This window comes from Stenella coeruleoalba (genome assembly GCF_951394435.1).
Source record: "Stenella coeruleoalba genome assembly, chromosome: 1".
NCBI lineage: Eukaryota > Metazoa > Chordata > Mammalia > Artiodactyla > Delphinidae > Stenella > Stenella coeruleoalba.
Genome location: NC_137169.1, coordinates 3,029,199 through 3,053,475, shown reverse-complemented (window position 1 = coordinate 3,053,475; position 24,277 = coordinate 3,029,199). Strand labels below are relative to the sequence as shown.

The 24,277-nt window shown below is 57.0% G+C and overlaps 1 protein-coding gene across 3 annotated transcripts in view; it reads right to left on the bottom strand.

Annotated features, from left to right (window-relative positions):
* The window catches only part of AJAP1 (adherens junctions associated protein 1), a 117,119-nt gene that overhangs the window by 39,850 nt on the left and 52,992 nt on the right, over positions 1-24,277 (bottom strand). For all 3 annotated transcript variants that reach the window (XM_079943140.1, XM_079943139.1, XM_079943141.1), the window contains exon 2: positions 20,952-21,751. In XM_079943140.1, the coding sequence (XP_079799266.1) occupies positions 20,952-21,751 (800 nt within the window). The remainder of the gene's footprint in view (positions 1-20,951; positions 21,752-24,277) is intronic.

Genomic DNA, 24,277 nt, shown 5'->3' with positions numbered 1-24,277 from the left:
TAACCAGCTCTTGGGACGCGGGTTCTGGGTTACCCCCAAACACACACGGCACCCCCGACCTCGAGTTCACGGCTTCCTCTTTTGGCCTCTGGGGAGAATTATATTGAGGTGGCTGGCATTTCTTTCCTTCTTCCCAAGCCCAGGAAAATGGGCTTCGGGGGGCCGGGACCCAGCAGCCTGGACCTGACTCCATGCGACGAGCTGACAGCCACGCTGGCAACAGTGTAAAGAGAGAACAAAGCGCCCGCCCCTGCCAGGTCCAGGTCATCATCAATACTTGCAATTTATGGGCTTGGCCAGGGCGCTGGGCAGAGGCCAGGAGCAGGCAGGCCTCCCGCCTTACCCCAACCTGTGGCTCTGCCTTCCAGCCCCTCCCCGCCGGTGCCTGGGCTCCGACCAGAGACCCGGGGGCCCACGTGCTCCATCCACTTCCCGGCGGTAACTACAGGCTGCTAAGGGACAGGCGCCTCTCAAGAAGCAGCTCAGACCATCCCCACTTTGCAACGATGCAAAAACGGGTAATAACCCCATTTTCCCAACACCTGCACCACGTGGGCCTACCTGGCCTATCCCTTCCTTCCCAGGATGCTGGATCAAGCGAGGCTCCCGCCCGACAAGGGCCTGCAAACGAGCCCTCACAGGACAAACCACCCAGGCCTTGTTCCACACCCAGGACCTCTGGGACACCTGTGTCCCCGCAGAGACCTAGGCGGATCCCACCTGAGCTCTGCACCCCAAATTCAGAGGGGCTCCCCCGCCTGCACCCCCAGTGCACACGGCTAGGGGGCAGAGGGCTGAGCGACAAGGGCACGCTCTTCATTAAAAAAATCCTCTAGGAGATCGATTTTTAAAAAATTGACTGGAGGAGGGAAGAATAAATTCGGAGTTTGGGATTGACATGTGCACACTACTGTATATATAATAGATAACCAGCGAGGACCTACTGTATAGCACAGGGACGTCTACTCAATGTTCTGCAATAACCCATAAGGAAAAAGAATACATATATATGTATTTGCTGTACACTTGAAACTAACACGAGATTGTAAATCAACTATTCTTCAATAAAAAATATTTTAAAACAGGGCAAAAAAATCCCGTTCGTTTACTTATTTGATAGATACTGTGGAGCTCGGTGGGTGCAATTACTCTCGATATGTTATATAGGGTGAAAAAAGAAAGCGCTTATCAGGGCTCTGCTCGGAAGGGGCTGGGGGCTCACTGGGGAGGGAGGGCCTCGTTCCAGTCTTCTTTTGCAGTAATTTCTGCAGCACAACAGGGAAGGCGACCTGAGCACAGAGGGAAGGAAGAGATTACTTCTGGCCACACGGGATTAGAGAGAGATTTGTGGGAGGGGAGTGTTTGGGGCCAGTGGCTCTGGAACAGGGCAAGTACCGGAAGCAGAGGTAAGGCCCTGTGAAGGAGAAGGGTCCCTAGAGGCCACGTGCGGAGGTGACCACAGCCTTGAGCCCGGTTAGGGAGCATGGACTTTTCTCGTATACGGTGAGGAGCCATTGATGACTCCTGAGCAGGGGAGTGGCAACGTCAGATCTGGCCGCTGCGTGCAGACTGTGAAATGTACGGAATAAACCCCCTTATAGTTCCTCCCGTGTGCCAGGCGTGTTCTGAGCACTTTCCAAGTATTAACTCCTGTTGTCCTCACACCACCATGAAGCAGGCATTTTTTGTATCCCAGTTTCACAGGTGAGAAAGGTGAGGCACAGAGCAGTCAGGCATTAGAACAAGGACGCAGCAGAGCTGGTTTTCAGACTTGAGGAGGCTTGGCCCTCTTCTCCTAAGTTCTGGTTCCCTAGATTGGCTGGGGGTGGCCAGGGCAGAAGACAGAGAATCAGGGCCTTTAGGAAACAGATCAGGCAGAGCCAGCCCCTGACCCAGAGGCACTGGGCGGCCGGCCCCCCAGCACTACACGCCTGCCTTGGAGCACCTCCCGGGCCGTCTGCAGGCAGGGTGTGTGGCGGGCGACAGACTCCTCTAAGGCAGAGCCCCAACCCTGGGTCCCCAGCCAGGACCCTGCGTGCCTTACCCCATCCCTTCTGGGAATCGCCCATCCCCCTCTCCCAGAAGTGACAGTCAGGACGGGAGACAGGCTGTCATCTAGTCTGAAGTGATTTGAGCCCAGACTGCTCCTCTTGGCTTCTCCATCTAGCAGTAAGGACCCCTGGGTCCCGCCGGAGGCCTGGGGGGGAGCCCCACATCCACTGACCAGCTGAGCTCCCTTCACCCGCCCAGGGAAGACAGGCAGCAGCTCAGACAGCACACGTGGACAAGCCGACTTGTGACGGGGACACGGAGGGAGGTGGGGAGGTGCGCTTGAGGGCCCTGGGGACAGAGGACGCCCCTGGACCTTGGAACCTGCGCAGAAGGAGATGAGAAAGTTGACCCCTTCCCCACCCCACCCCCACCCCTGGCTCCTCCTCAGGGCTGCCTCCTTCCTTCCTCCCAAGAACGCCCACCGAGAGCTCATGCACTGTATGCGGCGTCACCCCTGTGGGTCCCTCTGTCCCGTGGGACGTGAACTGAGATCACATGACAGCAGGGCTGTCGTTCGTTCATTGCCCAAGGACGTCGGGCTGGGTCCCCAGGCAGCTGGGGAAAGGGATGGTGTTTCCCAAAGCTGATGCAGGGGTGTTGCTATGTCGGGGTGCGGGGGCTTTCCTGCCCCTCTCATGCACCTTTAGACCCTTCCCTCCCTTTCCTCAGATGCTCTAACTGCCTTTGCTGGGACCTCCCAGGGCCTGCACCTCCTGGGGAAGCAGCAGAAGCTGCATTTGGGCTGCAGAGTGGGCAGCTGAGAAGGGGCTGCCCAAGAACGTCGGAATAGGTCAGGAGGAGGGGAAAGGCCAGGGCCCCACGAGGGGGGATGGCGGGGAGGAAGGCTTAGCCAGGCTTGGCCAAGGGATGGCTGACTCCATACGTGTGCGTTCTCACAGGCCCAGGGTGCTGGGAACAGCAGGCCTTTGGGGCCAAGCAGTCTGCGACTGTCACAGACTCCTTGATCTCTTTTAGTCTCTATTTCCTAATCTGTGCGATAGACTCCAAAGAGTTGTTGAGAAGATTGAAGGAGATAAAGCCCGGGGTAGTGCAGTGCATTACAATAACATCCCTAAAGCCTAGAATCCTGACTCCATCCCTTATAGGCTGTGTGACCTTGGGCAAGTCACTTAACCTCTCTGTGCTTCTGTTTTGCCACTGCTGAATAAGGAGCAGAGGAGTGTCTGTCTCCCAGAACTGCTGTGCCTCTTACAAGATTGAATTCAAGCCAAGCACTTAGAACCTGGCTCTTGGTGGGTATGAGATACATCCAGTTATTAAGAGTGAAGGCAGGAGTTGCAAATTGACTCCCTTCCTTCATTTCCTGGGGCTCAACTCATGTGTTGCTTTCTTCTAAGGAGGTGCAGCATCCCAGCTGGCACCTTTCTTCCTCCCCCCCAGAACAAGTGCCTGGGGTTCAGGAGGTGCGGGTCTGTACATGGATTTTCATGGTCATGGTTGAAAGGGCCTTTTGCAAATTGCTCCCGTTTTTCCCTGGGCTGAGCCCAGTCGACACCTGGACCTGATGGGTTATAAATGCAGCTAACTGGAGCACTGGCAAGGCCTGGCTCGTGCGGCCCAGCCCTCGCGTGAACAGCTCCGTTCGGCTCTCCCCCCGTCTCCTTTGATCCACACTTTGTAAGGGCATCTTGCCCTAGAATTATGAGCACAGAAATCAGAGCAAGAATCTTCCGCCTTCTATTTCTGGCTCTGACACAGACGATGGCGTGTGGGCAGATCACAACACCAGAATCTTCTCTGGCATCTGGGAAATAGCACAAGTCACAGTGGCCTTGTCCGGCCCTTGCCCTGCCACCAATGGGGGCTGGGGGAGGCTCATCCCGGACCCCTCTGGGGCAGCTCAGGACGCCCTGGAACTTCCCCACAGGTCATGCCCAGTGGATTTCCTGTGCTTGGGAACAGGATTAGCTCTCCTTGCTCCGTTCTTCCGGAACAATGCGAACAGGCTTCTCGGAACAGGGAAGGCAGCTGCTCAGTTGTACTTGGTTCCCACTGGACTAGTCACGTGCTTCACGAGGACGGGGGCAGAGACTATTCCGACGACTATAAAGGCCCCATAGCACAGAGCCAGGCACTCGATATATTCTGGTTGGTTGAATGAATGATGTATTGAATGAAAGAACGAGCAAATGGGATTCGCCTGGGCATTTTCTCCCTACCGGATGACCCGCTTCTACACCCAAGATCTGGAGACGGCGGTTCTCAGGGCAGCTGGGACCTTGGGCAAGTGCAGACCCACATCTCCCCAGTGGAGGCAGTCCGAAGGGCGCATTTCATGTCCGTAAAAAAATAAATCAAGTGAAAACCCTGAGTCAAGCCCCGTGGGGCCCTGCTGCCTCCCAAGGGCCTTCTGAGAACGCAGGGGAGATGACGACGGCACACTGTAACTCACCCAGAGTTCCAGCATCCGTTACCCACGTGCCGGGGGAGGCCTGGCACAGAGGTCACCCCATTTTACAGATGTGCACACAGAGGCCCAGGGCCCCAGGTCCACCCCAGGTCCTGCAGGGGGCCAGGGAGCTATCTCCGTCCTGGGCTGCTTCTACGAAGCTGCTCTATACCTGCTGGCATCGGGCACCGTGGGGCACCCGGGGTGGGGGTGATGCTCTTGTTTATAGAAAGTTCTAGCATCGATGAGGCTGTCTGTAATTCGCTGAGGCAGAGCGTAATTCGGAGTGGCCTCCTCGAGGACCTCCAGCCATGCATGGCACAATGTCCTGGGCTCCAGGACTCAGGTGACAGCCGGTGGACCAGAGCACCGGCGGAAGCAGAACTGCCAGGCGGGGAAGCTGCCCTCCAGCATCTGTGTGCTACTCCTCCCCGCCACCTCCTCCTGGGAGGCTGGGCCTTGCCCAGATCAGCCAGGTGACGCCCTAGCAGGGTCCTAAGCTGAGATGGCATAGGGTCCCCTGGACCTGCACAGCCTCTTCGGTACACTCTGACCCCAAGGGTCCTACATCACCATGCAGCCCCCTTCCTCAGCCTCTCTGGGGAAGACGGGGACACAGCTGTCCCCAAACCTGTGTGTTAAGGGCCCTCTGAGCAGAGGTTCTGGCTGAAGGGCTTGTCCTTGTACCCTGGGAGGCTGTGGAAATGCACCCTGGGAGGCTGTGGAAATGCACCTCATTGGCCCCGAGAGGGAAGGCAAGCTCCCATCGCTTCCTCCCAGTGGGGCCTTTCTCCCTAGAGGGCACGTCCCACGGCCATCCCAAGGCTCTGGGGGCTCCCTCTCTGTTACTTTCACAGCTGAGATTAGGAGGGGATGCCTTCGCCTCCAGGGAGGGGTCTTGGAGGATGGGCAGCGTGGAGGGGATGCTGCTGGCGATGGACATCCCAGACCCCTTTCATGGTGAATGCAGAGAACCCTGGCCCCCTAGCATGGATCGGACCCGAGAAAAAGTGGGGAGCAGGGCACCATCCCAGAGCCTGGCTTCGGCTTCTCTCTAGAAGCTGCCAGCCTAAGATGCTACCGTGTGAGCACCTCTGCCTTTGTCCCAGGGCGGCCGGAAGCCTGTGGAAGCTGGTCCTTCTGGAAATCCATGCAAACAGCACCCGTGCCAGAGTGAGCTTGCCCCGTGGGCCTCCATATGCCACCAGCCAAGCTTTGGGGTCACAGTCCCTTAAACCACCTGCTTCTTCCTCCTTCTCAAGCTGACCTGACAAGATGACTGGCTGACCAGGCCCACGGCCCCTCGGTCTGCCTGCCCTGCCCTGTACTTTTCTTTTCCTTTCCTTCAGCTTTACTGAGGTATCATTGACAAATTTAAATATATTTAAAGTGTACAACAAGATGCTTCGATATCCTGTACTTTTCTTAGCTCTCGGAGGGCACTTAAAATGCCAAGATGAGGCTGCAGCTCTTCCCTGGAGATGACATCTTGAAAGACTCTGAGCAAATGTCAGCTCTTCCAGTTACTTCAAAACACAACAATAAAATGTTCTCATGGTAAAAGCATCTGCAATCTCCTTTAAATTTCGGAAGCTGAATCTATGAGTGAGACTAAGAAGAGATACCCAAGGGAGAAGGACATACTTTCTCCTTGGAGGAAAAGGAGGGGTGCAGGCAAAGTTTGATCCAGCCAGGGAGGGGACGAGACCTGCTCAGGGACCAAGCGTCAGAGGGGGGCTGGAGTGTCTGTTCTTCTCTGTGCAACTTTGGATGCCCAGCTCCACCCCGCCCCTGACAGGTGCTCCAGAAATCCTTGTTGCTTCAGGAGGATGGGGCTGCCTCCATCTGGCTGGTGTGGGCTCAGCACCGCAGGACAGAAAGGGCTGGTGATTTCCTCCTGCGGAGACGCGTCCTCCCCTCTGGCTCTGGCCTGAAAGGCGGGCCTCGGGCTCTGTGGTACCACCTGCAGCTGCAGAATGGGGAGGCCCCGCATCATTTCTGCTGTCTGGACCAGCGGGAAACACGCACACCTTCCGGGAACTGACATATCCAGCAGGGGAAACAGCGGCTGGTGTTTTTGCTTGTCTTTAAAAATGTGTAAGAATGAGACGAGATCAAGAGGAAGTTAAGCGTTTTCCCATCATCCCGCTTCTTCTCTAGGTGAGCTGCAGATTAATCCCAGCTTCTGGAACAGCTGTGCCAAGCTCACTGCCTAGAATTCTCTTTCAGTGTCTTCTAGGGCTGTTTTTCCCCCAAAGCCAAAGTCAACAACAAAAGCAACCTCTACAAGAACCTCTGCCCTAAACACGCTGCAGACATGTCTCTCTTCCTCCCTGTTCCTCCTCTGATAGGACGCTAAATAATCCACGTGTGGTCGAGGAAAACTTCCAGAAACTTCTGTTCTCAGGGATGAAGAGCCCCTTCCCTCCACAGCCATCTTACCAAACACTCCCTCCTCAAGGATTTGCTCTCATAGGGCTACACAGACAGGAGAGAGGAGCTGCATTCGGTTGACAATGGGGGGCAGAAAGCAGGGGGTACTTTTATGGGTTGAACTTTGTGGCCCCACAAAAGATGCTGAAGGTCTAACCCTGAGTACCTGGGATGTGACCTTATTTGGAAAAAGGGTCTTTGCAGGTGTAATCAAATGAAAGATCTCAAGACGAGATCATCCCGGATTATCTGGGTGGGCCCTAAACCCAATGACAAGCATTTTGAGTGGACTTGTGTCCCTCACAAAATCTATGTTGGAGTCCTAACCCGCAGGACCTCAGAATGTTCCCTTATTTGGAAACAGGACTTTTCAGGGGTGATCAAGTTAAAGTAATGCCCAGCCCTCATGCTCCAGCTGGACCACCCAAGTGCCCCGGTGAGCGTAGTGACACCCATGGGGACACAGACCCTGTCGAGGGTTCCTCCCGCTCTGACTGGCTCCCCTGACACAAGAAAATGGAGATCTCGTCAGTGTTGAGGTCAGGAGCCAAGCCATTTACTCTTTCACTGGAGGTGCTGTTTACACGTGGGAGGCCGAGATGGCTGAGTGTATTAATTAAGGATCCGTCTCTAGGTGTTGATGCATAATTCATTTCAATGATTTTCTTCCCCAGGACACAAGAGAACAACGGGCTCCGAGCTGGCCAGGTCAAGAGGGGCCGGAGACTGGGGGCAGCACCCTTGGGTTCCGCAGGCCCCATGACCATCAGGGGCTGATGGGGAGATTGACGGGGGTCCTCGGGACAGAGGCGACAGGCCCAGCGAGGCTGGTTCTGATGACAGAGAGACCACAGGACAGGGGGCTGGGGGAGGAGAGGGTCCCGGGCCCAAGGTGGAGAGGAAAACTCCATGAGGAGATATGGCACGAGATGGACGTTTCCAGGAAAGTTGCTTCTGTAGCAGAGCTGGTGCTAAAATCCGTGCTTCAGGGGAGTTGAGTGAGTTCACTGGGATGGGGGACTCAGTCTCACGGCCACGAGGAAGTGACGCCTGGAATGAGCTGCATGTGGGCCCTCCCCTAGTCGCGCCTCCAGATGAGCACCTGGCCCGGGTGTAGGAGGTAACCAGGAGCCTCAGAGCAGTTAGACCTCTGCTCCCAGCTTGACACCTCTGGAGCCCAGAGCCCATGAGACCCCAAGCAGAGGACCCAGTGAAGGACCCACAGAAACTGACAAGTAGGTGGTGTTAAGCCCCTGAACTTGCAGACTTTGTTACACAGCACAGCTGACTCTTACAGCCTGGAAACTGGGATGCCTGTAAGTGGGTTTGTACGAGTGAGTGCATAAACAAATGACCATCAGGGGGATGGGTCCAGGTGGGCCGTCAGACATGAGGCCCATCCTTCCATGGCCAGTGGTGCCCTTGCCTTAGCCCATTCAGAGAGAAACATCAAGCCCCTGGAAACTTCCATCTTGGGCCACATCTCCTCATGGAGATTTCCTCTCCACCTTGTGCCCAGGACCCACTCCTCCCCCAGGAAACTCCTGAGGGACCAGACCCCAGGAGGCCTCCTCTCCCCCCACCACCCTCCCAGCTGCCAGGTTCTTAACTCAGGAGCAGAGAGGTGCCTGTCCACCTCGGGGGGATGGACAGGGATTTTAAGTGTCTCGATGGTGATCAAGATTCCAAGGATAAACTGCAGATGGGAAGAACTGATATCTGGGGATCTGGCCAGAAGGACGGTGGGCACGAGACTTCAGGGTATCCCAGGAATGTAAAGCCTCCCTGCCCGCCTCCCCCTGCTCCAGGTGGGGCTCTGCCTCGCATGGCGCCCACCCCATGGAAGCTCATGGCAGAGGGTAGACCAGAGCGTGTTCATTGCCTGGATGCTTCGGTTTTCCTAATAATGGACTGGAGGCACCAGCCCGTCCTCAGCTGCCTGCCGAGAAACCAGAGGAGCTGAGATGCTGCTGGCCTTGCATCTGGCCGCCCTCGACGGCTCACTGGCTCCTGAGCCTCTGGAAACAGTGCCCAGTCTGATATCCATGGATGTGTCAGCCGTCCACTGGCCAGAAGTGCACCCCAGGCTTGCCAAGCAGGCAGCTGACCACTGACCACTGTTTTGAATGCAGCCCCAGCCCTGGGCCTGGGGTCCACACACCCTGAATGTCCACCCAAGTACGGGGACAGAATGTGATTTCCAATAAAGCCTGGGCCTCAGAGGGAAGAGTGAGGGACTCGTTTCTGAGTCTGGGTCTGAGTCTCAGCCAGGAGCAGGGCCAGTCCTGGTGTGGATTAGAGAAGACTGCTAAAAGGTACACTCCAGATGGCCATTCTGGGGCTGGCAGGGCCTCCAGCCTCGGGCAAGACTCTCACGGAGGAGAAACTGACCCTTACGCCTGGAAGGGGCTGACGTTTTCATGGGCTTCGAGGTGGAAGGCAGCAGAAAAAGCCCGGGATGTTCTGTGAACTTGGTGATGTTTTCCCAAGAACCGGTTTGACTGGGCAGGTGGAGGCTGCAAGGCCCTGGTAGAGGGGATGCAGGAGTTGGTACGGGGTGGCAGCTGGGATGTACTCTTCCACGTCTGCTGACCCGCAACCTAACCGGGTGAGGACACCGAGGTTACCTCACCAGGTGAGGGGCCACAGGTGGGGTCCGGTCATGCCAATGTCAGTGTGGACAGAAGCTGGCTTGCACATGTGGGGGTAGTTCTCCCGTGGCTGCTGTTGGAACTTAGAGAAACCTGCTCCAAACTTGCTCTTGACCAGGACTCCCACATCCTCCCCACCTCCCTGCACGGGCTCCAGCCCTCTGCCCCGCTTCTCCTCTTCCCACACTCAGCCTCACTCCTGCCACGCGGCCTCCGCACTTGCCCCTGGAAGGGTGGGGCCCACATCTCCTACCCTCCACACACCTCCTTCCCACCAGCTCACGTGTCCCACCTCCATCCGGGCTGATCTCTGTGTGCACCTGCCCACCGTCTGTCCACGCCTGAGGGGGCAGAGCCTCCTCTTCACGCCCCTCAGGGCCACTTCCCACTCGCGCTGGCGCAGGTTCTCAAGTTAAAAGGGGGGGTGTCCATCATTGGGGAAAGCAGGGCTTCCTAGACCTGCCTTCCCCTCATCACCTCCGCTCTCTCTACCGAAGTCCAACTCATCCGCCCTCTCCACTGAGCACAGACGTTGGCCTCCAGCCACCAAGGCCAGCCCCTCGTCCTTTAAGGACTTTGCCTCCACAGTATCTCTGTTCTCTCCCCACCGTGAGTTTTCATTCTCTGCCGGACCATTCGCGCGGGCAGGTAGTATGCCCGAACGCTCCCTCATCACAAACAGCAAAACAAGACAGCAAAGGCCTGTGTCACCTCCGTGGTCCTCTCCCCTCCGCTCTCCCCCTTCCCTCGCAGCCCGGACTGCGCAAAGTCTCCAGCTCCACCTTCCGCCTCTGCTTGTTCACCGCCCGCCCCCATCCGCTCCACCGGGGCATCTTCTCACCAAGCCTCCAGCAGTCCACCCCTGACACAGGACAAGGGTGACGCTCCCTTGGTTCTCACCTCCCTGGCCTCCCAGGAGCTCTGACACTGGACCACATTCTCCTCTCCCTCTCTCTCCTTCTCTCCCTCCTCCCTCCCCCCTCCCCCTTCCTCCTCCCTCCCCCCTCCCCCTTCCTCCTCCCTCCCCTCCCCCTTCCTCCTCCCTCTCCCCGCCTCCAGGCTTCCACTTACCACCATCCTGCCCCCCTCCCCCCCACCTCCTCCTCTTCCTCACACTTCCTGGACTCCCCAGGGCCCTGTGTCCATCCCCGTCTCACGCGATCCACACTCCCTCCAGGTGATCCCAACCCCCCGCACCCGGACATCAGAGGGCTTTGAGTCTCCGCCCCAGGCCAGACCTTCCCCAGCTGCAAACTCACAAGCCCAGAAATCCGCAGACGTCCCCACCCGGACAGCACACACGGCAGATTGACCTCGACACGGCTAAAGCGGCCGACATTCTCTTCCAATCTGTGCCCGCCCACGCTGCCCCGTCTCAGTCACAGGCACCACTTTCAGTTGAAGACACGAGTTGATCAGACCCAACACTTGGAGGCCTTCCAGGTTGTTCTCTCTCTTCACTTCCCCGTCCGATTCTTCAGTAAGTCCACCCACCGCCAGCCTCCCCTCTCCACTGGGCTGCCTCCATCACCCGCACTCCTGTCCTTCCCCTACGGTTGCCCTCCAGGAGCTTCTGAGGGACTACGGCATTCTGTTCACCCCACTACACTCAGGATAAAACCCAGAGCCCTTACGGTCGCCCCCAAGCACCTCGCAACCTTGCCCCAGCCACCACTCTGACCTCCCCGACTCCAATTCGTATGACCCGCCCACCAGAGCCCTTCTGTCACTCATCACATCACACGGTTTCCTTTGCCTACACCTTCCATTTCCCCGCCATTCCCTCCTTCTCATCATTCGGGTCCTTGGGTGGGGAGGCCTGCCTCCCCGGCCACACTCACCCACCCACCTCATGTGCATCCTCCTCGCACACGTTCGTACATGGGGTTTCCTTATTTGTGTTTTTACATGTGTCTGTCTGCTGCCCCTGGAGGGGACAAAGACCGTGTGTGTGCTGTCTTCTGATGTCACTGCAGAGCCTGGAACATAGTAGGTGCTCAGTAAACACTTGAACTGAATGAACAAGTGAGTGAATGATGATCTACAGGGATGAGGCCACTGGGACCTCAAGCATTTTGATCTCTGACTTGTCTGTGAAGCTCAGATTATACAAAAGGAAACTTGCTCCAAGCCCCAGTGGCTCCCAGGGCCTCTGGGCAGCTCTGGCCTCGTGGGGGAGGGTCAGTGAGGGTTGGGCTAATGCTCTCCCCCTGCAGGCCTGCCTACCTCTCCAGCAATGCCAGGACTGGAGGCAGATGAAAAAATCTGCAATTTTCCCTGCCTCTGCAGGAGAAAATCCCCAGGCACAGCCAATCCCAGCCAGAGCTAATGAAAGCTCCTCCCATTGTAGTGGTTCAATGGCAGACCCCCCCCCCCCCAAAGATAGCCATGTCCTAATCCCTGGCACCTGTCAATATGACCTTATTTAGAAAAAGGACCTTTGCAGATGTAATTACATTAAGGGTCTCAATAGGAGACTATCCTGGATTATCAGGGTGGACCCTAAATACAATGACGGGTGTCCTTATAAGGAGAGACACAGACACAGAAGGAATAAGCCATCTGAGGACAAGGCCGAGATTAGAGGGATGCGGCAACAAGCCAAGGACACGAGAGTGCCCAGCAGCTGGAAGAGGCAGGAAGGATGCTCTCCTAGAGCCTGTGGAGGGAGCCCAGCCCCGCCCACACCTTCATTTTGGTCCTCTGGCCTCTGGAACTGGGAGAGAATGACCTTCTGTGGTTTTAAGCCCCCCAGTTTGGGGTGCGTTGTTGCTGTAGCCCCAGGACACTCACACACAGAAGGCGGCTTCTGTGTGCGGCACGCAGGTGAGGGCGAGGCCCAGGGAGGCCTAGGACTGCAGCCGGGATTCTCGGGGGGCAGGGGCATCTTGGAATGTGGGGACACATTTGGTTGTCACGATGACTGGCATCAGCTGAGTAAGGCTGTGATGTCACCCGCCCCGCAGTGCGGGGGACAGACGTGCTCCCCCAGAGACGGCCCTCTGTCCTGTGTGACTGCGAACGTCCTGCCACACATTCAGGCACGTTCTGAATGCTCTGAGCCCGGAGACCCTCCTTCGCCTCCACGTACAGACCCAGAGTATTCTTTACATGATTTTAAGGAGCACCGAAGTTTCCCAGAATGCAACCACCACACACATCAAAAGGAAGCTGTATTATTTTTGTCCCCAAGGTTGCAGAGAGCTGCTCACCATTTCAGAAAGTCACGTGCCCTCAAGGCCCAGAAGACACCTGTCTCAGCTCGTGTTGGCATCATGTTCCTGGTGATGCCCCAGGGCGGGGGAGGAGGGTGCCTTTGACCACCTCCTTACGCTTCCCAGTGAAGATGTGCACAGACCAGCCTTTATCATAAGTAACCTTCCTCTGTGGTGCCTCTAAATCACACGCAGGGCACCACTCGAGTGTTTAGAACCCCTGCTTTCGGCGGCTGTATTTTCCATGAAAAGGTAGGCGCGTTGGAAGTGAGTTAAGGGAGCATTTGCAGATGTGTATTCGGAACTCGGGCCGCGCGTCTGGATGGTCGGGGGGCCTGCCCTAGAGCCCCGCCATTCTCCTGCTCTCTGGCACCCCCCTCCCAGCCCAGCTTTCTCCAGCTGCCTCTGTCCTCCGGTGGGCCCCTCCCGCCCCGTCCCCACCGAGGATGCCGGTGCCCTCCTTCATGCTGATGGGGGATAGAGGAGAGGACCCAGGTGTGCGTCTCTCAGGGGCTGTGCCCTCGGCCCAAGGACACACCCGTGGAGTCCTGGCCAGGGCCCTAGCTGCTGGCCTTTCTGGGCAGCGTGTGAAAGCACACCGTGTTTTCACATCTGACCCTTCCATGCCCCCGGCCTAGGCTTTGCTGGTGGAGACCCCCCGCTCCGGGAGCTTCTTGAAGGCCCAAGAGGACAGGGAAGGTTCTTTCATCACTGGACCTCACACATGGCCCAGAAAGTGCAAGCAAATAAGACAATCGGCTTCCTCTCGGACTTAGGACCCCTGTCCCCACCTCACTCAGGATGTCCTGAAGCTTCAGGCAACAGGGGTGTGTGGTGGGGAGGGTCCCCCCGGAGTCATGGAAAGGGCCCTGGCCTGGGGATGAGGAGAGCTGGGTGGGGGTCCACCTGCCCCCCGACTCCCGATGGCTGAGCCTCCCTCAGCATCAGCACCACCCCCTGCCCCCCAGGCCAGTTTTGAGAACGTGGAGAGTGAAGCTGAGCTGGGAGCATGGCAAGTCCTTCCTGGGCTACTTATTGGGGGAGGGTTGTGTTCCAGGAGGGTCTGGAGAGAAGCAGGCTGTCCTCGTGCAAAGGATGCTCCAGCTCATGACCTCCCCTTGGTGTGACGCCCCCCAAAACACACACGGGGCTGCCGATGTGGCTCCTTAGGGGGTTCTGCTGGGTCTCCGGGGTAGGTCTGATTGCTGAAATCCTTCCAGGGCAGAGAAGGGTCACAGAAGAGCTAGAACAATTCTGGCTGGGTGCCCGCACATCCTCATCCTAATACCTTCGGGGAGCATTTGAAGGACACAAAAGAAGTAGCACGTCCCCAGCGCTGGCGCCATTCCGACCCCCAAGGTAGCCACAAGAGGAGGTGGACTCCATCATCAGCTCTGCCCCAGCACTGCCGCAAGCTCCGCGCTCCACCGGGGTCGACACGGTCAAGTCTCAGGACGGCCTCGCGAGGTGGAAAGCATTTCCCAGTTGTGCAGGCGGGGAAGCCGGGACTCCCCGAGGCCACGTGCATAGTCGAGGACATGCCACTGGCCCGCAGGTGGGCCTCCAGGGCCTGGGGCAGGTCCCGTCAAGGCAGGGGCTCTCCCCACCAGCCCCAGCTTTGTCCCCCACACAGCTCCCCAGACAGACTCGGCATCCCTGCTGCCAAAGGAAACTTCTGGAAAGGGAAGCCGCATCCTCTATCATCACTGATCCTCACCTCCTAACCACAGACTTCAGGGCAGAGAGTCGCTGAGCCCCATCGAAAGCAAAGACCAGAGGTCTGGTCTTTCTTCCCATCTGACCGTGTGGCACGTCCCTCACCCGGCAGGCGGGGCTGAGTCTCCGGAACTGGGCAGGGAGCTCTGGGGAGCCCTGACCTTCACTGGGAACCTACCTGCTGCAGAGGTGACGGCACTGTTTCTTCCTCAGGTATAATCACTTGGGCCCTTTCACGTTAGTCACTGTAACCCAGGACCACTCCTGGGCAGGGGCGGGGGACAGAACGGGTGACGTCTCACCCCAAACAGAGGCTCTGAAACCCCATTGCCAGCAACCACCCTGATGACCCCAGAGCCTGCCTGCGCCCGGGAACTGCTGGGCCCACTGCCTGGCCCCCCGGCTGGCAGGCAGGCTGTTGACGCTGTAAGCAGGGAATGCCAAAGCTCTCCGGGGCTCTCCTTTCACTGATGACAAAACAGGAGGGAAACAGCACCAAGGCCGTTCTTCTGGTGCTCGGCAGAAGGACACGTGCCTCTCACGTTGCTGTATCAGTTCAGAGCTGGACCAGGGACCCCAAGGGTTTTCTCTTCCAGATCCTGTTCTAGAGGTGAGAACACAGTCCCGGGGTCACCCCCCCGGGCTCCCTCTACCAGGCAGGCCTCTGGGCTTCCAGCAGCGCTGGCCTCCCTGGCCTCTGCCCCTGTTCACCCTCCCCGTCCATCAGGACTCTCCTCGTTCGCCCCTCCTCCCCCATCTGTGTTTCCAGAATAACACCTGAGCTATTATGGCCTACGTGGTGTTTGTGACACTTCCTCTCACGCCCTTAACTGTCATCTGTCTATTGTGCCCTTCCCTGTCTGGCTTTCCCAAAGAGATTTTTAAGCTCCTTGTAAAGAGGGCACAGGGATGGGTTTTCCATCCCCTGGCCCCTCCCCGCCCCAAGGTGCAGCATTTAATGTCAACTAAGGAGTGGATGGTTTGCTGTGCAATCGATCAGAAGCCAGAAACTCTGAGACCAGTTCCCTTAACAGAGTCAAATAAAAATTCTAAAAATGATGTTCTGTCTAATATTTAATTTCAACACTTAAAATCATTCCCTGTGAGTGGATGAAACCATATACCACCGTATATCAAAAGCACCTGTGAATGCGGTTCCCGTGGAGGGGAGAGGCATCCTGCAGGGGTGTGTCTCCTGCAGCCTCCCGGGCCCTGGATCACCGGCAGCCCCACCGGCACCCTTAGAGGACACTGGTTTCCAGACTGAGGAGGCACCAATTCAGGTCTCTTCCGGCATCTTCCAAGGGCCTGGGGAGGACAACAGCCCAGGGTGGGTGGAGGGTCACCGCTCACAGGTAGAAAGCGCAGGAGGACGGCCACCATGGTTTGGGATAAGAATTAAAGAAACTTCCCGATCCCGAAGTGCTCTTAGAAGGGGAATGAGGCCCGGAGGGAAACAAAGAGCTTAAGAAGCACTAAATGCAGTAAGTTGGAGCAGGAAGCATGTGAAGGGAATAAAAGGAAGCCGGTGATGGAGTCGTCTCCAGGAGAACCCGAGGCCGGCTTTAATGAGTCAGCCCATTTATCCACTTGGTGTGAACACAGCTTTGCTCAGCAAAGGCAGGGGAGCGCTCAGGGAGGCTGGACAGGTCCCGGCGCCATCAGCGGACACACACGATCCCGCCTGTGGCCAGCACGGGTCACCCTCCAGAACCAGAGCTGGCACAAGCCACACCGCACCCATACGGGAAGTCCCGGTGAAGACCCCGAAGACCAGCCTCGCCGTCTGCGAGTTTAGGATGTTGAGGAAAAGCTCCACAAGCCCCCTTGTTCGTTGATGCTCTTGTCCCAGTTAAGCCACTCGAAATTGTGAAGTTCGTGAGTCATTGCTTCAAATATCTTTAAATTAAGGACGGATTCATTTCCCTGGCAGCAAACACCCAGCAAGTTAATTAAAAGGGGCTCAGCATTTAAACCGCCACCACAGCTTTAAACAGAAGGGGAGGAACGTGTCTCTCTCCGTTACGTCTGCTTCTCTCTCCCTTCCCCTCCGATCCCGGCATTTAGAAACTACTCCATCACCATGGGACTTGATCCCAAGGTCTCCCCGCTTCCAGTTCAGGTCATCTGACCAGCAGGGTGAGAGAAGACGACACCAGCCCGTCCCACCAAGAGGACACTGAAGGCCCCTTGGTGACAAGGACAAAGGAACCTGGAAATCATCCTTGGAAATGCGTGAGTGGATTCCAGTGTAAAAATTACCAGACAGAACTGGGAGGACATCTGAGCCATCGCATCCTTGAGCTGCTGGGTGTCACAGATCTGTGACTGATCCAGATGGGGACACATCTCGAATGACAATGGGGACCTGGGCCCTCCTGGGCAGTGCACCTTCCCGGAGTTGTGAACACAGGCAGGTGGGGAAAGCGTCAGATGTGTCTGTGCAGGCAGGAGCCGGGGGCCAGCAGACAGGGTGGAGGAACGTCAGGTCTGGAAAATCTTTACTGAGCGCTAACTGCAGGTCAAATGCCCAGGAGATCCCGCAGGGGGCAAACGCGGGGACTGAAACCGGCTGGCTTAAACTGCCCACAGCTCCCTTGACGAGGTTTAAGATTAAAGCCCAGGAAATGACTTTCCGTTTTTCCGTTTTTCTCCTGGGAGACACTGTAATTCCAGACTCAGAATATGACCAGCAAGAGAGCTGTCACTGGAGAGCAGCGCTCCACTGTGGTGAGCCCTCTTTTCCGGACCTCAGGTGAAGTGCTGACCGTCTGACGCCCTGCCTCTGCCAGCACCGTGTGAGGCTGCAGCTCAGTGCCTTGGTGAACCTGAGCCGGGTGACTTTCCACCCCAAGCAGTTCCTGGCTAAGCGTCAACTACACCTCCGCTCGGAGCACCAAGGCCAGGGGTGAGAGTGTGGGACCTCATCAAGTGACGTCACCACGGAGCAGTAAGCCCGTGACAGCAAATCATCACAAGGACAATAATCATCATTGTCATCACCATCACCAGTACCACCAGCACCATCATCTCCATCATCATAATTACCACCGTCTACACCATCTCCATCAAAACCGTCATCATCACCATCACCAGCATCATCACCATCATCATCACCATCACCAGCATCATCACCATCACCAGCATCATCATCACCATCACCAGCATCATCAACATCATCACCACTTTCATCATCACCACCAGCACCATCATCTCCAACATCACCACCATCACCATCACCACCATTATTTCCATCATCATCATCATCATCTCTATCATCATCACCACCACCATCATCATTATCGTATCAGCAGCAGCAAACATGTCCTGGGGAACTATGATGTGCCAGGCACTGAGCACCTGGTATGTACTATCTCACTGAATCTTTACAACATTATGAGATTTTTAATTCTGTAATTCCCACTGAGGCACAGAGATAAGAAGGAAGCTGCCCCAGTTCACGCAGCTAATACAAATGAAGTTAGGAATTGGCAGGCAGGCTGTGGCGCTCTCAACTACCACACTAAAACTAGGAGAGATTTCCCAACCGCTGTACGTGGAGCATGACTCCTGCTCCACGTCAAGTGGGCCCTTAGGCAATTCCAGCAGCTTTTCCATATAATGTTAGCTCCTGACAGATTTCAGAGTGCCCCAAATCACCAGCCACCTGCCCTTTCTACACCCACCAACGCCTGTGCTATGGACAGACAGGAATGTTTAGACATTCCCCTTCTAAACGTTTCTCTACAGAAGCAAAAATAAAACAACTTCCCAAACCTGATTCCAAAGACACTTCTTTTGACCACAGAACTGACTTATCAAATTCTTCATATCACTTCCTAAAGCCTTCATTCCAGACTTTGGGGCACCCCCCAGCTGTGAGTGGGCAAATCTGGGCCTGTTTGTCCTTGACGCCTGTAACCCTCTCCTCAGAGTCACTCTTGCTGGGTATAAAAACATCTGGCGCGGACAGAGGATTCTTAGTTGCCAGACACCGTGTTTTGTACTTGGGGTTGATTTACTGAGACTTCACAGCAACCATTTAGGAGAGATATTTCTAAACTTTCATAAATGAAGAAAATGTAGCCAACAGAGAAGAGAACTTTCCCAGGGTCAGCCAGCTACATGCAGCAGAGCCCAGATTCACATGCAGATCTGCAGCCTGGAAGCACGTACCGCTCACCGTGGTGCGCAAGGCCCCCCAGACCACAGCTCTGGGATCCCCAAGACCACCCTTGCTGCCTTAAATCCTGTCGGAGAAGGGTGAGTAGTAGTCATACTCCGAGTTGGGGGGCCTAGGTCTACATCTGCTAACTAGGGGGATCTGCAGGACCCCGGCCTGGGCTCTCAATGCCCTGGGGCTTGGATCACTTATGTAGGACCCGCTGAGCTTTGATGAGCCCGGTTAGGGGAATCAGCATTTCCTCTCTTTCCCTGCCTTGAACTCGAAGCTGAGGACCACTGGCTGCCCCTACTCAGCATCCAGCATCACTTCCCAGAATGAACATTTCTCTGCATTAGAAACAAACACACATACCTTCCCCCTTTTAAATTTGTTGTGCTAAACAAATTAATCTAGCAGCAGATTATATCATGGAGAACCATAAATCTTTTCCCAGATAAGCATCTGTCAAGCTGGATTAGCAATATCCAATGTACTATGAATTAATTTGCTAAGCCTTCTAATGCTATCCCGGGCATTTAACGTTAGTAATGACAAATGTAATTTGGAAGAAATGGGAACTCGTTTTCTCATCCATGTCTATATAGTAAGTGACGTAGGCAGAGGAGATGACAATAAATGAACGCACCACTAGATTCTATTATGATGATGGCTTGCGAGTTTATCGAGGTAAAAACGAATGCTTTGTGAGCTGCTCTTGGGCGCCTGGCACGGAGAAGATGAATGGCAGGGTCTGTGTGTCTCTAGACCCCAGAAGGGGGCTATGTGGAAGACAGCTGAGGCACAGCCCCGCAGACCCTCTCCCGTGACACCCCCGAGCTCACAGCCTCCGTCCCTCCAGCCCGGCCCCCGGCCCCTGGCGTTGAGGTGGAGCTTGGCTTTGCTTCCACAGATACGTTGCTCTCAAGGGAAGAATCACGCAGAATAAAAAACCGCAGTTCTCTTATCCAGGTGAAGGAAGGAAGTAGGTCATGGAACAAAGGCCACCCACTCCCTGGAAACCTGTCCAACTACTGACCATACCCTGCCTGTCGGCCGGGATACAGAATGTGGTGCGCACACGGAGTGCAAGGGACAGCATGGCAACCTGGCTGCGGAGGGACCCTGACGAGCAGTTCTCTCTGTCCTCCGGGTTCTGTAGAGGATCCGTGTCAGGTCCAAACCCTGAGGAAGTGGAGAAGCAAGCCGGGGGTGGAGGAGGCTGCATGGTGCCCCCCCCCCTTTGGGCTCATGTCCTGGAACTTGCATCCTGTTTTGCAAGTCAGCAGATGCTGCTGCTAGTCTGGGATGTGCAGGCACGGACACAATCTGTAAACCTGGGAGTCATGGCGGGGCATGGGGCTATGGCTCGTTCACAGAAGCCAAGGATGCTGGCAGTGGGTGGGAACATGGGGGTCCAGGATTCTGGCTGTCCCCTAGCCGGCCTGAAGCTGGGTACATGCAGGGGGCCTACCAGCGAAGGGACAAGCTTTGGCCTGGGAGATTTTCAAGGGCTACTCCTTTCGAAGCAATTGGAGGAGTTACAGGAGGAGAAGGAACAACAAAACGACGTTGCAGCAAGATATTCCAAAGCCAAGAAATGCTAGTTGTCTACACACACCTAGAATAACACGGGCAGGAGAACCAAAGCCATCTGTCAGATCTCCATCCTCCAAACACCTCCTAACCCATCTTCAGGGACAAGACACCCCCCACCTGAGTCAGTGCGCAAAGCCTCAGCTAACACCACAGGAGGCTCCTCCTGCTACACGGCCTCCGGCTCTCCTGCTGTTTAAGGTAATTGCTAATTCTAGGCCAGTCTGACAGCTGCCCCTCCTTAGGGCCATACCCTTGAGGGTTTTTGAAGACACCACATACCCTGTCTCTATCAGCAGATGTGCCCACGCCTAACTCCCAGGCTGGCCCAGGAGCTGAAGTTCGGCCATTCAGGAAGATGTTTCCCTGTGTCCGGCGGGGCTCAGACACCCCTACACGGGCAGGGTGGGTACAGTGCCCACTTCAGGGCCACCTCTAGGGAGAGACCCTCTCCCTGCTCCCTTCCAGCAGCTAGAAGAGCCTGGCCCTTCCTTGCAGAGCACAGCCCAGATTTGTCAGGACATATACACGTGCAAGTTCACAGATACACAGCGCCCCATCTTCCCGTGAGGGGATATGGCTTTAGGTTCCCTGCTGGGAAATGAAGAGTCTCACAAAACGGCATCACCCAGGCACAGCTCAGCATCCCTCCTAAGCCACACCCCCCCCAAAATATCCCCCCGACCCAGCACCAACCAGAAAAGAGGTGGGCGTACCTGAGGTCTCCCCCAGAACCCGCGGGGGCTTGCTGACTTTGCCACTGTCTCTGCTGGGGCTGGTGGAAGGCTCCGTTGTGCTTACCCCAACCGGTTTCCCACTCCTGGGGTCCAGGGGCTCCGTGAGCCCCTGAGTCTGCAGTGTCACGGAGGTGGCCGTGGTGGCGGTGGCGGTGGCAGTGGCCACAGCTGTCTTCCGTGTTTGGAAGATGGAGACCGTGGTGGGGCCATAAACGCCTGGAAATGTATTGGATTCCGGGGCCTCCTCCTCCCCCGTGGGCCCCCAGGCAATGAACTCCGTCTCCGTGGTGGGCCTGCTGCCTTGGAAGTCAAAGCTGTTGAAGGCGGGCCCCTGCAGGTGCCTCTTCCCCCGCCGCAGGAGGGCCTGCTGGTCCGTGGGAGCTCCACTGCCCCCCGCAGAGGAGGAGGGGCCCAGGGAAGGGCTGGATTTGGCAGCAGCTGGGGGCTTGGCCAGCCCCCCTTTGGGCCCCAGAGCGGCCACCTGGTCCCTGGGTCTGTGCGCCCGTCGGGCCCGGGGACTCAGCATCTGCCCGTGACTGTGACCACGCTCCAAGCGGGGCGGCCGGGGGCTCCACACGGGCGCTGGGACCCGGGCGGGCTGTCCGCTCTTAAAACTCCACAAGCGGGGCGGCCGGTGTGGCAGCCGGGGCAGCAGCCGGAACTCGGGGCCCGGGCCCAGGGACTCACACGCGGGCAGATCCAGGGCGAGCTGAAACATGGCTATAAGGATCCAAGCATGGCTTCCTAGAGAGCAGCCGGGCCAGCGGATGAACATGGAACTGCGTGGGAGAGAGAGAAAAGCATCAGTGGGGGGGCCTCTGCCTGGGGGGCGCTCTCCACCCCCCACCAGGACGAGGAAATGCTCTTCTTGTAATGAGCGCTAATCCCAGCTTCCAAAGGGGAATGAAACCCTTCGTTAGTTCACTTCAAAGGCCGACTCGAGCGCGGTCTGTTAGCATCTTAGCAGCACAGGCCGAACCACACGCGCTCAGGACCCGGCTTCACCTCCAAGGAGCTTGCCTGCACGTGGCCGGCTGAGGACAAAGCGTCCGCTTACAGGAGGGAAACCGAGTCTCCAAAGCCCACGTCTGTCAGCTGAAGAGATGACCTCACGGGCCTTCCATCCCCGCTTTGCTCTGACCCTTAATAAAACAGAGGCGCCAAGAGGGGAGGGAACGGCAGGGCTGGGATGTGGTCCACACCCGGGGTCCAAGGCCCGGGCAGGCTGGAACGTGGTCCACACCCTGGGTCCAAGGCCCGGGCACTTCCCTCCAGGTCACAGACGTTCGCGGTCCGAGGTGGGTGATGCCTAGCCTGCAGCCTGCAGTCCTGAGGTCTGGAGGGACAGGGGTTTCAGCCTGTGGGGCTTCATGTGGAGCAGGGTCCCAGCATCTACTGTTCCGGGCCAGGTCCCGCGCTCTGCCAGCCCCACCCTCTGCCGCCTCGTATCTCAGTTGAATGTGCCGATTTGAAAGCAGGCTCGTGGCCTCAGATGCCGTTACACATACACGGGGAAAGCTGCTGGTCTGTGCCCTCCTCTGGATCTCGCTCAGGAAAAGACATGCTGCGGGGAAGCTGAGAGTCCATCAGGGCGCCCACTCTGCCCAAGTGCTCGTTCTGCCGATACTTTTCTCCCATGCAGGTGCCCTTGGGAACCCTGTCCTCTACCTCCTCAGCACAGGGAGGCTGGGGAGGGCACACCCGCACGGCCTGGCGAGGGCAGCGAGGCTGAGCACGCCCCGGGCCTGGCAAGGATAGAGCCAGGGGAGGATGCAGTGCACGTGGGGGGGGGGGGGACCCGGGCCCCGCGCCCTGCCACCGGCTTAGGTAACTGAGGACCTGGGACAGGCGCCCTTCAAAGCCAGAGCTCGTCAGCAAGGCCACGTCTAGAAATTGACACGAAGCCAGAGCTCAGGGATGGTCGCGGGTGGGGGTGGGAGAGCATGTGTGTTGCACTGAGTCGTCAGCCCAGAAACACTGTAGAACCAGGCCTGGGGAAGCGGAGTTTGGCAGGTTTTCTTCCAAGGGTGTCACGTGACTTTAAAAGGGACTGAATCAGTCCGTGTCTGTGTGAGTGTGTCCACGTGCCTGAGGCTGACTTTTCCCTCACTGACACTTAGGAACGTGCTGTCCCCCCAGCATGTTGAAAGGAAGAAACTTGTATTAATGAGCGCTAATTGCCGAAAAGGACACATCCTCAAATAATAAGGCCCCAGTTTTTCAATCAGAACGCAAGTGCTTGGCTGCAGAAATTAGGAACCGCTCATTATGCTAATGCGTCCGCGCCAAGAGGCTGCCGGCGTGCGGTCTCTGCACGGCCAGCCCTGCGTGCTGCAGGGTCCGGGCCAGCCTCGCTGCACACGGAGATTCAGGTCAGCGCGAGGTGCCCCCAGGTGCACACCAAGGGCGGCTCCTCTGTGGCCACAGGTGGCCCAGGGAGGGGGATGCTTTAGAAGCTCAAGTTCTCCCACCTCTCTATGCATTTGCACGCGAGTCCAGCCCTCAGGGAAATGAGATGCTGCTTCCAACAGGTGTGGTGCCTCGGCCTGGAGGGCACCACCGGTCACCAGCAGGTACCACAAGGCACTGCTGAGCACCCCCACGCCTCACCAGGTTTCACCATGCCCCCCTAGGCACCCCCATGCCTCACCGTGTCCTCCTAGGCTTCACCAGTTCCCACCAGGTCCCACCACCTCACCAGGCCTAACCAGATCCCACCAGACCCCACCAGTTACTGCCAGGAACCCCCAGACCTCACCAGGTATTATCAGGTTTCACCAGGTAGGAACAGGTCCCACTAGGCACCCCCATGCCTCACCGTGTCCTCCCAGGCTTCACCAGGTCCCACCACCTCACCAGGCCTAACCAGCTCCCACCAGACCCCACCAGGTACTACCAGGAACCCCCAGACCTCACCAGGTATTATCAGGTTTCACCAGGTAGGAACAGGTCCCACTAGGCACCACCAGACCTCACCAGCCCCCCCCCGCCCGGTACCACTAGGCCTCAACAGGCACCCCCAGGCCTCACCATGTACCCCCAGGCTTCACAGGGCACCACAGGTCTCCCTATACCCCACCACCTCACCAGGTCCCCCCATATCCCACCAGTCACCACTAGGCTCCACCAGGTACTACCAGGAACCCTCAGGCCTCCCCAGGTACCTGCAGACTTCACCAGGCCTCACCAGGCACTCCCAGGTACCACAGTCACATCAGGCCTCACCAGGCCCCAACAGGCATTACTGGACTCCACCAGGTAGTACGAGGCTCTGCCAGGCAGGCTGAGTGAACGGTAGTCACACA